The sequence below is a fragment of the Rhipicephalus microplus genome, chromosome 8 (genome assembly GCF_043290135.1).
Source record: "Rhipicephalus microplus isolate Deutch F79 chromosome 8, USDA_Rmic, whole genome shotgun sequence".
NCBI lineage: Eukaryota > Metazoa > Arthropoda > Arachnida > Ixodida > Ixodidae > Rhipicephalus > Rhipicephalus microplus.
This window is the reverse complement of record NC_134707.1, coordinates 21,607,213-21,622,802: the sequence shown is the minus strand read 5'-3', so window position 1 is coordinate 21,622,802 and position 15,590 is coordinate 21,607,213. Positions and strand designations below refer to the sequence as shown.

Sequence of the window (15,590 nt, the reverse complement as noted above, 5' to 3'; positions counted from 1 at the left end):
AACCTCTTTTATTTTTGCGAGTACCTCAGTCAAATTTGGAGAGCCTATGTAGATTTTACTGCTGATTTCAAAAATCTAATTCTTTTTTTGCTGTGACAATTAGTTTTAAAGATATAATGAACTGCGACTTTTTCAATTAAGGCCTAATTAGCTAATTAACTGTAACTTGGATATTGATGTGCAACCTATAGAACCAATTCGGTATGTTCACAGTGTGCAATAAAGTATAAATCATTGTTCTGGGCTATTTCGAAGCAAAGTTGTGGGATGTTGAATATGACATGAAAAATTTCCCCATCTACACTTGAAACAAAAGATCCATTTAGAGAATTTTCTCCAAAAATTATTACAATAAAACTTACTTTACGGCACATTCCCTGCATTTATCTTCGAAACAAAAAAGAAATCGTAATGATAACCCAGGTAGAACAAGAGATATTGCTCCGGCATAATGGGAACCACATGAAAATTGTCGTTTTGAGAAATCGAGAAAAAAACGTGGGCACACATTTTTATTGCAGAAGATGCAACAAGACAACCTCAAAACGCACCAGAAGCATAGTCTGAATGCATTCTGTGCTCATGCCTCCTCTTCACTAGCTTCCGGAGTTCCAATGAGGCTGTTCTTTTCTTGTTGGAGACAATGCTGCGACGGTGGTCTTTTTCTCTCGCTCTCCTGGCACCAGTACTTGTCGCATTCATGTCCATTTCACCTAAGATTGCCGTTGCAGAATTCAAATTGCCCGTGTTGAAGCGCAGCACTGCTTCTGCAACAGCTGCTTCAACAGCGAACAGGGACGCATGGTGCTCCTTGGGGGCCAAACTCCAGATTACCGAATGTAGGCTCTCGTTGGAGTTCTGCGTTTTGCCGCGTTCGCACCTCTGAAGCAGGGCTCTTTCAGAAAGCCGGGTATAAACCGGTAGTAATGCCTCTGCCACGTCTTTCGGTTGATTGTAGGCATGCCTGGGGTCGGGCTCACCCTTTGCTTTTGCGGCATTGTGCCGACACCATGAAGTTTCACCAGCTGGGCACAGACTGTGGTCCGAGCATTCATCAGTGGAGGTGACGTGGCGGTATGTGGCCATCACAGCCTTTTGCATCTCGCCCACGTCACCTTCATGCGATTTCAGAGCCCGGCCATAATATGTGCTCAGCCTGGTGATCAGCTCACCTGTGAGCCTGCCTTTCCCACCAAGGCCTCTTTTCCCATCGCACTTTTGTTTCTGCACCAGGTTTCTCAATGCGGTGCCCATCCGTTTCTGTACATGATTAATACAGTCTCCCTTCTGCACGTCAATGTAACCATACACCTTGGCGTCTTGTATGGCGCAAAATGTCCTAGAGTCTCCATCAGGCAGCATAGTTGTGTAGCGCAAGCCATGGCGTTCAAGCGACCTCTGAAATGGAATTAGAGCCGCCTCCACTTCCATTTGCCCCGCTTTGCTGTTCGTATTTTTTTGGCATTTGTGGTTAGCCTTCCATTCTTGATAGCCCTCACTACTAGGCTTTGGGCCCACCTCGCAGCCTAGGCAAAAGTTGGAAAGAACGACGTAGTCCAACACGTAGCCACTAAATAATTCGATAACTGTGCCCACGCCGATGTGGGAAGACCACTAAATAATTCGATAACTGTGCCCACGCCGATGTGGGAAGAATGGCCTCGCGTCTTCCACGTGCCGTCGTAGCTAACGGCAATATTGCCCCGGTGGCCGAAGCACAAGTCATCATAAATTGTTCTAACCTTTTCCGCACATTCGCTCATAGCGGACTCAGCCGCTCGCGTTGCAGCGGGTGCCAGCGTGTTCTTCAAATGCCGCTGAAACGTCTTGTGGTGCATACCGCGGTGTGAGATGCCCATTGTTGCGAAAATATCGTTCATTTTCGTTTGGCCGTTGCCGGTAGCCACCATCGCCCTCGAAGCGAGAAGATTTACTTCAAACGGATTGCACGTTTTCGTGCCGTTCGCGCGGGGCGAAGTCCATTCATTCGCGATCTCGCCGCACCTTTCACACTGCACTAGCACTTTCACGGCAAGTCCGTAGTCCCGATCCCCTCTGACGATCGTAGCCGGTCCGTGGCAGGCTTTGCAACACAAGGCACCCATTATCGCGTTTAGGATATCTAGATGCATAAGCAGATAAGGAGCAGCGTGGTCCGAGTCCTGTGCGGTTGCCTCGCTACAACTCGCGGTGAAAAAGTCAATTTTCCGTGCAGTTGCTGGCGCCGATGAAAGCCGGTCGAGCGTCGCTTTCTCCCGGGCATGATTTTCTTCAACTTCGGCGTTTGTCACCACCTTGGCGTCGATTCGTAGTCGTCCGGAGTTCGCTTCACCGTCATCGTCGTCGGAGGCAACGCGCTCGGTTGCACCATCGCTGAACGGCCGCGGAGCGTCGACACATCGTTCGTCGGAGTCAACCAAGGGCTCTGATGACTTCGTAGACTTTCTCCCACGACCTTTGCGTTTCCTGCGACCAAATGCGTGCCCGGTCCGATACTTTTTTGCGTTTCCAGGCATGGCGATACGGTCAGAAGCTTCAGAGTGCTCTGCCGATTTCGAGGCGTCACAGCGGTAACCCTTTCAAAATGGCGTCGGGTCGCGTATGCAGGCACAAGCCACAAGCTTCCAGCCAACCGGAAAGCGCCATTTCAGTCACGTGCGCCGTTTAGCCAATGGCAGTGAGCGCGGCTCTTCGTCTTTGAGGCCCCGTTTTTCGAGCCGGGGAAACGCTCAATGTTGCTTACTGAATAAAAAGCCAGCTGAAAACGCGTTCTTTCAAACAAGACCAAAATGGCGCCGATCGAGCGCGTAGTTCCCGCGTATCGTAGAGCCGAAACCTGCGCTATTTGCCCTCAATTTAAAGGGCAGGACGCCCGTTTTCGGTTTTTTAAAGTTGAATAACGATAAAAGTTGATGGTATTCGGCTATGAAATTTTGTAAATAGGTATGCAATGATGTCGGGAACGCGAAAAGAAGGTCCGCGAAAACTCGATTTTTTGGCTGATTTTCGGTCCCGAAGTGCCGCGTCCCCCCTTAAAAGCGGCATCGTGGTGCACTAGAACTTTTGGAGTCGGCCCGTCCATGCCGTCGATGCTAATGCACTACAATATGACGAACTCCTCAGCACAAGTACAAAGTGCCGCACATGGGAAACACATAGGCAGAAATGGCCGACTCTGTGGCCGACGCACATAAGGGGCGGCCATTTTGGAAATGCCGATGGCAATAGATTGACCGTATCCTTTTTTTTTTTCTTTCGTATTTGATTCTAACGCGCATGCGATTTATGAACTCGCATAACCGGACAAAAGGTGCGCGTTAGATTCGAGTAATTACGGTAGTACGCAGCATCAATCCGAAGTGTATCGCTTGTCAAACAGGGTGCCACTGTGTCCTCAGTAGACAGCGTCGTTAAAGTTTCCGGCGAATCCAACGGATCCGGCAGCGACTGCAACTAACTGCCAAAGGGCACTTGGGGCCGGCGCCTTGTTTCAAGGCCGTTTTTACGGCTTCCGGAAGCTCGTCGCGTCGGTGGTTTCAGACAAAAGTCTCCAGGCATATCGATCGCGGTGAAAAAGTAGTGATGCAAAGCGAAAACACCCTGTTTTTGATTGCTGGTACTGTCCTTGGCGCCGCCGATCTGGAGTGACCAGACCATTTGCCAACATCGTCGGCCACCGACTGTACCCGATAGTCTGCGTCTAGTGCACGCGCGTTCACTACCCCTCCGACTCTGATTATCTGTGATTCGTTTCGTGATTAGGACTTGTTCTCGCTCACTTCGCAGTCAACTCAGCAGCATGCCTTCCGCACGTGTGCAGAAGCGCGAAGATGGTTTTTAATTTGCGCGGAACGAATCGCGAAATATCGAAGTTCGTGAGGCCACGCAAACCCGCCGGCGCAACAAAACGATTTTTTCACCACAGCCGCCGATTCTTCGAACATCGCCGCGCGCACCGATCCAGGTAGTCGTGCTTTGAGTTTTGTACGCGCAGGCACTCTTTCCAAGTTTTTCTACGTGCGAGTTTCGCAGACCTTTCAAGCACGCTACCCAACCTGCCTCTTTCCCGTGTGTTACGGTTTTCAAGGTCGCCCTCACGCAGCATCCTGCCCGCTCTTGATCACAGCCCCTTTGCCCGTCTCCACCGCTCTGTGACGCCCGCCACCCTGGCTCGAATTGGTTTTGTTTTCTGGCTGAAAACTGGCCCAGAGCTGTTCCACGCGTTCTGGCATGCGTGTCGCGTGTGCGCGTCTTGCTCGCTCTTGGTGTGCGTTTGTGGTCATGATGGGCGACGGGAGAACTAGCACGCTTATTCCTGCCGCCAACAAAACGTCGAAAGTGTGACCGCTTGGCTTGAGCGTAATCCGCACGTTAGGTGCCGCGTTGTGGAGTGCTTGCTCATAGCTGTTGACGACCTGGCAGCCAACTTGCCGCTTTGGGCGTCCCGGTATTCATCTGAAGAGATAATGAATGTTTCGTGGACGGCGGTGACGACTACATGCGCGCGAGACTGTTTTCACGAGGCCGACTTCGTTGACATCGGGCCCGATGCTGAGCCTGAAGCTTCCGAATTGCGGCGGCGATTTGTGGCAGCATGTCGTCAACTCCGACCTTGGAGAGCAGGTGGGACATCTGTTGCGATGGTTGAATTACGGCCGATGATGATGCCAACACTGCGGAGCCGTGCAAGAATGGGGGCATTGTGAATGAAGTATTTGGTGAGAGCGATTTGGAGGAATCGGATTGCGAGAACGACGAAAATTTGGAGCCAGTGCCTAATGCAGCTTAAGCCATGGACCTCGGCGAATGAGCACCCTGCCGTTTTAAATGAATTCGAGACCACCCTTCTCGCTTCTGCTCTTCGAAACACGTTCATCATGGAATTTTCGGGGCAAAAAAAGTTTGTGTTTTCGCTCGCAACTTTTTTAAAAGCTATGTTTTATTTACTACGAACTTCGGGATGCAGCGAACGGATGCCGCATCACGCTTAGGTTCGTTATAAGCGGGCTCGACTGTATGTTGATGTTGTTGCATCGCATAAGTTTTTAATCTTTGTATAGGCTTGTTTTTTTATTCGAATTTATTTTTCTGTTACACTTAAGGGGGGATGCTACACCTTCCAAAAACTCATTCATTCGCGATCTCGCCGCACCTTTCACACTGCACTAGCACTTTCACGGCAAGTCCGTAGTCCCGATCCCCTCTGACGATCGTAGCCGATCCGTGGCAGGCTTTGCAACACAAGGCACCCATTATCGCGTTTAGGATATCTAGATGTATAAGCAGATAAGGAGCAGCGTGGTCCGAGTCCTGTGCGGTTGCCTCGCTACAACTCGCGGTGAAAAAGTCAATTTTCCGTGCAGTTGCTGGCGCCGATGAAAGCCGGTCGAGCGTCGCTTTCTCCCGGGCATGATTTTCTTCAACTTCGGCGTTTGTCACCACCTTGGCGTCGATTCGTAGTCGTCCGGAGTTCGCTTCACCGTCATCGTCGTCGGAGGCAACGCGCTCGGTCGCACCATCGCTGAACGGCCGCGGAGCGTCGACACATCGTTCGTCGGAGTCAACCAAGGGCTCTGATGACTTCGTAGACTTTCTCCCACGACCTTTGCGTTTCCTGCGACCAAATGCGTGCACGGTCCGATACTTTTTTGCGTTTCCAGGCATGGCGATACGATCAGAAGCTTCAGGGTGCTCTGCCGATTTCGAGGCGTCACAGCGGTAACCCTTTCAAAATGGCGTCGGGTCGCGTATGCAGGCGCAAGCCGCGAGCTTCCAGCCAACCGGAAAGCGCCACTTCAGTCACGTGCGCTGTTTAGCCAATGGCAGTGAGCGCGGCTTTTCGTCTTTGAGGCCCCGTTTTTCGAGCCGGGGAAACGCTCAATGTTGCTTACTGAATAAAAAAAAACAGCTGAAAACGCGTTCTTTCAAACAAGACCAAAATGGCGCCGATCGAGCGCGTAGTTCCCGCGTATCGTAGAGCCGAAACCTGCGCTATTCGCCCTCAATTTAAAGGGCAGGACGCCCGTTTTCGGTTTTTAAAAGTTGAATAACGATAAAAGTTGATGGTATTTGGCTATGAAATTTTGTAAATAGGTGCGCAATGATGTCGGGAACGCGAAAAGAAGGTCCGCGAAAACTCGATTTTTTGGCTGATTTTCGGTCCCGAAGTGCCGCGTCCCCCCTTAAAAGAAAAGTCATCGCGTGTGCAGAAACGAACGGAAATCGGGCCGCATCGCGGTCGTTCGGAGTTCCCGAAACGTGCGTGCGGGACTGGTGGAAACAAAAGCAGAAGATCGTCGACAGCAAAGCTTCACGCAAAGGCTTTAGTGGACCACAGCAGGGTTCGTTTCCGCAAATTGAAGAGCTGCTCGGCGAGTATGCGCTTGAGCAGCGAGCGGCACAGCGGCCCGTGATGACAGAACTGCTCCAAGGGCAGGCTATGCAGTTAGCCTTAGAAAAAGGTCTAATGCGGAGCCAGTTTAAAGCGAGCAGGTGCTGGCTAACTAACTTTATGAAGAGGAAAGGCTTTTTTCTCCGAAGGCGAACGGGCATATGCGAAAAGTTTCCGGAGGAGTACGATGAAAAGCTTCACAGTTTTCAAAGGTTCGTCCTATACTTGCGGCGCAACAACAGCTACCTGCTTGGGTAAATCGCGAATTCCGATCAGACGCCTCTTTACTTCGACATGCCTAGCACCTTAACGGTCGAGAAGAAGGGGGCAAAGCAAGTCCTCGTGTTCACATCGGTCCACGGTAAAACTACAGTGACAGCAATGCTCTGTTACACGTCAGATGGGCACAAGCTTCCCCCTTACCTCATATTTAAGTGGAAAACGCCCCCGAAAGGAGTTGTTTTTTAGAGTGGTGTGATCGTGTGCGCCTTGAGAAAAAGGGTGCGCGTTGCAATCGATATCTTACTTCTTTTTTTTTTTTCCGTTGTGGAAACCGGGTGCGCGTTACAATCGAGGGCGCGGTAGAATCGAGTAAATACGGTACTCAACGACGGAGCAGGCACAACACAACGAAGCGCAAACGAAGACCGTTTCGTCGGGAGAGTTGGCTACCCGAAAGTTCGACCTCCTTGGAGTCAGCGCTTATAGCCTTTGCCATCCGATTTTCGGCAGCGCCTACACAGCCAACGAGCTCGGAGTTGACGGGAGCACTGATAACACTGTCAATCGGTGAACAGCGACAGCATGACCTGTAGCTGAAATTGAGGCAGACATTATCCCGGGCAAGGGGAATGCCGTGCACAAGAAAATAGACTTTTTTTTGGGCCGCCGTGTTGTCCACTGAGGTACCACCAGCGACATCAATTTTTTTAATATATATACGCATCTCTTCAGAGCCGCCTGAACAATGCATTTACAAGATTGCAACAAGAATTTTGTACTACAGCCGTGACCCTCTGCGTCAGTAAAAATACCTATAAAAAGGGCATTTTCGCGCACATTCGTTTTTCCGGATGGATAGATGGATGGATATAAAAGTAATCACCAGTGTCATAGTTGGTGAAGACATTTTTTTTTTCATAGTTGGTGAAGACATGCCCGATTTTCCAGACATTTTCATGGTCCCTTGAGAATTCGGAACACAGCAACTTATTACTCAGGGCCGCATGCTCCCTAACAGCTAGTCGTTTGAGCCTCATACCTCACAGCTTTTCCAGAACTCCTCAACAGCTTGCCATGCTGGAGTTCTGATAATGCTTTCCATATTGAAAAAATTTTTTAGAAATGATTCCAAGTGTGGAATAAGGCACATTTTGTTTTGTTTTGCAGGGGAATAGATGGGGAACATGTGTATAAAATTTGTGGTAAAAGTTTCTTATAGAAAAATTTTGCAGTGCACGTCAAAACTTCAAATGCGATTTTCTGAGCTTCACATTTTTTGCAAACCTGACCGGCCTTACCTTCATCATGTTTTTGTGAAGCAATTTTTAAAAATTTTATACCGTTGAACTCGTAAAAAACAGGACTGCAGAGCCAAGCTCTTTCTTGTGACTAAGAGGGACATATGAAATGTTATGAACAATAATCTGAGCTAATTAAATTTCAAAATTGTCAAGCATCAATGCAAATGAGAATTTTCATATGATGATGTATCTCAGTGACAGTATAAATAGCATAGCTCCACATGGCAGGTCTTTGGCTACAGCTGCATCTTAAACAGAACCTAAAAATATTGAGGGAAAGTACCTTAACGACCCGTAAGAAATAACACAATTAGACCTCACCCTTGCTCTCACAATTTGACAACTAGTTGGTGTACATTAAAAATAATTATATATTTGAATAGAGGAGGAAGAAATACATATATACACCTAATTTGATTACAGTATCTCTAATAAAAATTTTCATTTCAAGACCAGCCTCTCCCCTTAAGGAAGTTACATGGTATAGAATGACTTGCATAGGCTAATTTCGGTTTCTCGCTCATCTTTCTCACACGTCTCAAGCGCAACAATAAATACAGATTTTGAAAATGTTAGCTTCAAAAATGATTTTTTCCCCGTGATTTTTTACCTTTCAAGACCCGCGTCCCCACTTAACCCTTCCGCGAACTTGCGAGATTCTGCAGTAGTGATTTGCAAAAACGAAATTCTGTCACTCACCCTCGGCCAGGAAAGAGTCGGTGAGACTACTGCCCGGCTTCTTGATGATCTGAATGGCATCCAGATTGCCAGAACCCTTCAGCCGCATGACGGCATCCATGGCCAGCTTGGCAAAGAACTCCTTGTGCTGCGCCAGGATCTTGGAGCCCAGCGTCGTGCGTGCAATGTTCAACACGTCCTCCCGGAAACGTGCCTCATCCGCACTGCAAACAATAATAAGAGATCACAAGGGTTCACATCAAAGCATTGCAAAAACAGGACTTTTGTATTTATGTGGCTGTAAGTAGAAACCCCAACCCCCAATAGATCAGACATAAAAACAACAAAAGTGACCTTTACAATGGCACTTCATTGCTGTCAGACTGACTTTTCATGCGCAGTAGCAAGAAAATTGATAGAACGCTGCTCAAAGTGATATAGTAATAATAAAAAATGCAAGAGAATCTAACATGCGTTTTCAGTGGAGGCAAAGCTATGACGAACGCGCTGATACACTCAGCCAACACACTGTGTCTCACAGGTAATGCATTAAATCTACAAGGAGGCGTTGCGAAGCACTCGCTTACCAAGATGATGTAATGCTTTCTTTCAGTTCATTTGTTCCTCTGTGATGTGAAACATACGCTAGGTCTATACACAAACTGTACACAAGTGACCTGGATTTACATTCAACTTTGGCTTGCTAGCTTGCTCCGCTACTTGCGGCATGGATTTAAATTCGACTTCGGCTAGTTAGCTCGCTCAGCTACCTGTAGCTTCACTGCAGGACTGGAAGTGGTTTTGTTTCTTTCGCTCAAAATTGGGTTCAGGTAGTTCATTTGCACATTGATGGCAGCCACAATACAATCGGGAAGACAAGGGATTTGTTGATTGATATGTAAGGTTTAACATTCCAAAACCACCATATGATGAGAGGGGCTGTAGTGGAGGGCTTTGGAAATTTCGACCACCTGGGGTTCTTTAACGTGCATCCAAATCTGAGTACACGAGCCAACAGCATTTCCGCCTTCATCGGAAATGCAGCCACCACAGCCGGGATTCGATCCGGTGACCTGCAAGTCAGCAGCCACTAGACCACTGTGGTGGGGTGGGAAGACTAGGGAGCTATTCTCGGAGTTTCTATTTTGGATTGATCAGAGCTTGATGAGTCGCAGCATGTCGTTTCTTTCTGGCTTCTTTTTTACAGTGTCATTTTGACATGACAGAGCTCTCACACTTTTGACACAAACAAGGAGCAATCAATGCACTTCATAGCAGCAAAAACAACCTCTGAGATCCACTTTTGGTCACAGAAAATCTCGAGGGCTGTGCATTAGCTCTCATTCAGCGATTCCGCTAGCCCTTGAATTAGGTCCAATGCACGATCTTGTTCAATGCGTTTGTGACCATTTGTACCTGTTCCCTGCATTGTTAGCTGACATCGCAGACACACTCACACACAATAACAGTCTTGTCAAGTTTGCTCAAGTTTTAGTGCAACTGATCTTTTCGTCCACTTCGTTTCTTCTAATGCTTGGTGTGTCGGTGTGGTTAAGAGAGCGGTGATGTCACAGCTAGCCGCTTTCTGAAGTAACCAAATGCTCTCCGCCAAAATGACCTCATCTACCAGACAGACAGTTCCAGAATGGCTCCCCAGGGCCGAAATCGGACAGGTCAAATTAGGAGAGTTGGCAACCACGCGTAAGCGCATCTAGACTGTCGCATCTAGACTCCTTTGCATCGTTGCTCCTGCAGTAAAGAGTGGACCCTGAAAGTTCCTGCTTGGCCATACCATGCCATAGACACCCAGCCACCACGGAAGGACACATAATGAAATGAGTACAGCTAACTTGTCACACCCACACACCTGTGGTCCTCGGCGAAGGACTCCAGGGCTTGTCGGGCTGCATTGGTGGCCTGGCGCCAGCCCGCGATGATGGTCTGCGGGTGGATCTTCATGCCGACCAGCTGTTCGGCTTCCTTGAGCAGCTCGGCTGCCAGCACCGTCACAGAGGTCGTCCCGTCACCCACCTCGTCGTCTTGCACCTTGGAGATGTCTGCAAGAAGCAAGCATCGAGGAGGCGAAATGAAAAAAAAAAGTGTGACGAGCCATCCTATCCCGCTCGTGACCCACTGGTATAACAGATAAATAGTCATAAGGGACACCAGTGTGCCTACATTAAGATAGGAGTTGATAAAGAAATGCATAGGTGATACCCTGCTTATAAGAGACTTGTAATACAGTGTACAGTTGACGTCTGATTTCTCGAACGCCCGAAATTCCGAGCATGCCTTATTTCCCGGACTCATCTGTGCCACCGTCAACTTCCGGATAGATGATTAAAAAGTCCGAAATTACGGCAGTCTATAGCTTTTGCCATCCAATTTTCCAGACTATTTACCACCAACCACAGACTCGAAGTCATTATCAACGCCACCATTTTGGTTGTTTTTGGACCATCGAATGCACTGCGCGGCGGCCAATGCCGCGACTGTCGTATCCTCAAAACTGAAAATGCCACAATCCAGCGCATGCCAATCCGTTACTAGCCGTGGTTTAGGCCGCATGGTGCTGTGCAGCCTGTGCTCCGACAGTGGCAAAGCTACACTGTTGACCTTTGGTCTGCTGTCGGCATGCTTGCAGACTCGTGGAAGGCGGTTATGCAACAAATCCTCGGGAACTGTTTTCGTTATGGGAGTTTCATACTGGACGCCGAGACAGCCGTCTTGCCCAGAGTGGACAGCATGTGCGACGAACTTCGACTCGCGGACGTTGCCTTCGATGATCTGTGCATTGCTGGTGTTCAACTCCAGCCGAGATAACTTTCGAGGTCTTCGCCGACGCTGACAAAGACCTTAAGCTGTGTGCGGAATTGACCGATGATGAAATGATTCCTCAAGTTACGGACGATTCTGATAACTCTGACACCGAAATAAAGAGGCAGCGCCTACATAGCCAACGAGTTCAGTGTTAACGTGAGCACTGACACTGTCATTGGTGTACAGCAATAGCATGACGTTAACGAAATTGAGACAGACATCATATTGGTTCAGGTTTTAAGAAAAATATTCAATTTGAAGGTAATGCCTAACAATGTAGTTAACTAAAAATGAGCAAGACGAATCCAATGTTTTGTCGAATGCAAGAATGCTCAAAACTGAAAGCTTCGCATAATGCGACACATGCTGACCCTCTTTAAGTCCTTGTTTTTTTGTGCCACTAGTACAATTATGCCGTGTTTTTTAACTAAAATGTGCAAGGATTGGCAACACCTTCTTCCACCCCTGGATTGTGGTGGCAGTGGGTGAGCCTCCGCATTGTCTTCAATATAGTAGCCATGGTTCTTGCACCACTTCTCCATTCTAATGCTAACCCTCTTTACATAAGGTATACAACATGGTATAGTATAAGGCAATAAAGGGATAAAAAATGCCGGTCAGGATATGATCTGGTGAAGATGTTGTGAGAGCAAGCTAAACTAACTTGGGCCCACATGTCGACACTTCACCATCATTTAACTTCCTGTGCTCCCCACCTACCGGCACGCACTACTACTTAAAGGGCCGCTCACCAGGTTTGACAATTTTGAGCCGACAAGCGCAATGCGTAGACGAGGCGTTCATGATCACGTCTGCCAAAATTTGCAACGCTACGCGCCGCGGAAATGGGACAAATTTCAAGGTGAAAGCTGCTCGCCCTCCCCTCTACCTGCACACGCGTAGAGAATGAGGGCATGACGTGGGCGTTGGAATGGCCCTACGTACACAGCACTGCGGTCACGTTGGTCCTCTACGTAGACGACTCTGCTCTGACGTTGTCAACAGTATACCACGCGACATGGCAAAAATTATTTAACACAGCATGCGTAGTTTATGTAATTGTTGCTTTAAGAGATAAGTAAAACTTGAAATAAATAATGAGACACAATAAAAAATTGTGCACATTTTTCTTACATTTTTCCCCGTGAAATGCTACCAGATGCGGGGCTAATGTGCCAGCGTTTCACATGCGTTCTGGTTCCCACTGTCAGCGCATTGAGCAGACGACCACCGTGGAACGCTCCTAAGCGTTCGCGCACTCATTGTGCTCATTTATCATTTACTCTACCGCATCTAAGCCAGCGTTTCCAAACAATCCCGCAGAAACAGGCAGAAGACCACAAAATAACGCTGGTCAACAAAGCAACGCCGCTCGCGTGCACGGGAGCTGGGCTTGTTCGGGCACGTCATGCGAACGTCACCTCTTGGTCCGATGCTGGAGAGGGTGGGGAAGCGGTTTGGCTTGCGAAGGCTACGCGGAGGAGCGGTAAGGGTTTCAAATTCCTCTCCTCTCACCCTCGTTTCGCACCGCTTCAAAAAACCTGTTTTCTCCGCTCGTAATGAACAGATTCCAGAAATTTTTGTGGCAAAACGTTCCTCATTGAACACCCAACAACTTCCACTGTCTAATTAAAATTCGGTATGGGGCCTGGTGAGTGGCCCTTTAAAAGAAGTTCAGGACTTACCAACGAGGATCTTGGCAGCAGGGTTGTCAACGCCCACAGCCTTGAGGATGGTGGCACCGTCGTTGGTCACCTCGACCTTTCCCTCCTGGCGACCCTGGCACATCAGGATCTTGTCCTGGACAAGGCAGAAAGAACGCAATGAGCGCACACTATGCAAGAAATTTTCCCCGAAACTCCTAAAAATTCTTAAATTTAGGCTTTCAGAGGAAGAAAGAAAACTGTGTCAAATTCTGAAACCCCTTCAAATGAGTAGTGCATAAAAAAAAATGGTGGTCAAAGAAAGGCAAACAGGACAAGCACTGCTCAGCTGAAGTCGTGCATGTTTCCAAACGTGCCGAGCTTGTAGAAATCCCACTAATTAGTTACTGATTAGTCAACAAATTCCCCTCAAATAATGAATAGCACATAATGAACTTACAAGTTTCAGCCAATTAGATGGACATATGGACATGCAATGAAACCAGACAGTGGCTTGAATATTGATAATGACCCATCGAAGTCATGGTAAGAGTTTACTACCGTTGCAGTCACGTTTTGTAGCAAAACAGTGCTTTGTGCAACAAAGCACAAAAGTGATCAGAGAGCTCATGCATGCCATAGCATGTACTGGGAAAGAATATCTCCGAAACCGAACAAACATGCAAAGAAAATTCTCATCAGGCGTGTATGACTTGTTTACTTGTCAACTACAGTTCACCAATCGTAATATCTTCTGCAATACCATTGAATAATAAGTTAATTAGAGAATCTCAGTTGAATTCAACCTTTAATTCATGCTAATTCAACAGTTAAGGAAAAAAACTCACTATTACAGAAGTAAGACAAACAAAAAAATGTTCAACATATAAGTTGCCAAATTGAGCTGCTTGCAAGCCCTTTGCATGATTGACGATCGTAATCAGTTACGGCGAATGTAACACATGTTCCCGCAGACATGCTCTTACTCTTCTCACAAGACACGAGCTTCAGTTGATGTACAGCTGATAACATTGTCCTGATTAAATGTTTTTTTACTCCCTACGATTCGTACCCCTCCAAGAATGCCCAAGAAGCCAATGCGCAGGTACCTACCAAAGTAATTTAAGATAAAACAAGAGAAACCCTTCATCAACTGAGATCACATGTATTAAATGCGTTCACCGACTTGGAAGTCCTACCATGGAAGAGCTGCCGGAAAGTAATATCTACAGCTCATCACCAACATGAAACAGTTCCACTCATTCCTTAAGAGGGCAAACTGCTCTTTGGGACCAAAAAGTGAAAAAAAAAAAAAAAAATCATTTTTTTAAAACTGACATATTTGGTATCTGCAAGTATTTTGCTATCTCTCTGGAAATTTTTACACGCCAGGAAGTGGTAATTATTTTGTAATGTCATTCTAACTGTGCAGATTCTTGGTGCTGTTAGCATGCAGAACCTGCAAAAAAATGGGGAACCAACTTCGAGGACTCTTTATAATTTGCCAGCACCTCTTAGAAGCTCTGCTACGAATTTATGACCACTTTTATGAGGATTGCAAAACATGCACACCATGATTGTTGCTTTTTGAAGAAGCTGTGTGTTTTCAGTTTTTTCCATTTTTCTCAAAAAAGTAAATTTACAACTGTTCAATTTTGAGGCCTCAATATCTCTGTAGCTAGGGCAGGTACAACAATAATTCTTTTTGCAATGGAAACCTGTATGTGTGTAGGGTGCAAGTATGGGAGCAGAATTTAGAGAACAAGCCTTTTTAATTAATTACTCATCAAAATTTTAACACAGTTCCAACTGCTTTTGAAAATGGATAGTTCATTTTGCTGTAAAATAATAAGAAAGGCTTAAAAACAAAAAAAAACTCTTCCATTATTTCAATCTACAGTCATTAGTCTATGTTAGGATATTTTAAATATAATTTTTAATTCAGCAGTTTTTTTCTATGGTGGCCTTAACAATAGGGGGTAAACTTAAGTTATCTCAGGAATAAGATGAATTACAAAAAAACTAATTAAACATTTGAAATCAGCACAAAAAAACTGCATAATTCTGTGCAGTTTGATCAAGATCACTGAAGAAATAAACAAAAAATGTCTAAGAGCAGTCTGCCACCTTAAAAGCACACTAAAGTGAAAAAATGATTTGGTTTGATAGACTAACTCCACTCTGAAAGCTATTATGTCGTAAGTTTCCCCATCATAAATTAAATATTAAGGAGGAAATCAAGGTTGAACTTTCATTTTAAATTTCATGCTGAAATCTCTACACATGGCACCCCGAATTTCAGTAGAATTTTTCATGTTTCCAGGCCATTGGTTCAATTCAACTTTTTGAAACTTCGTGTGTCAGGTCTAGGGCCCCCCAAGATAACAATGTACTTCAATTTCACAAATTAGGAACTAAAGTGAAATCTCAATACAACGACAATGAATCACATAGGAGAGCTGAAATAATTTGTTACTCGGAAAAGTCGTCATAGTGAAAGAATAAAAAATTTGCGCAAAAATAATAAACGCAAGC

General features: G+C 46.5%; 1 protein-coding gene across 1 annotated transcript in view; it reads right to left on the bottom strand.

The window, feature by feature from the left end:
* Positions 1-15,590, bottom strand: part of CCT2 (chaperonin containing TCP1 subunit 2) — a 44,350-nt gene that overhangs the window by 21,856 nt on the left and 6,904 nt on the right. The window contains exons 3-5 of the mRNA XM_037416405.2: positions 13,098-13,212; positions 10,460-10,649; positions 8,614-8,816 (exon numbers count right to left, since the gene is read on the bottom strand). Coding sequence (XP_037272302.2) covers positions 8,614-8,816; positions 10,460-10,649; positions 13,098-13,212 — 508 coding nt within the window. The remainder of the gene's footprint in view (positions 1-8,613; positions 8,817-10,459; positions 10,650-13,097; positions 13,213-15,590) is intronic.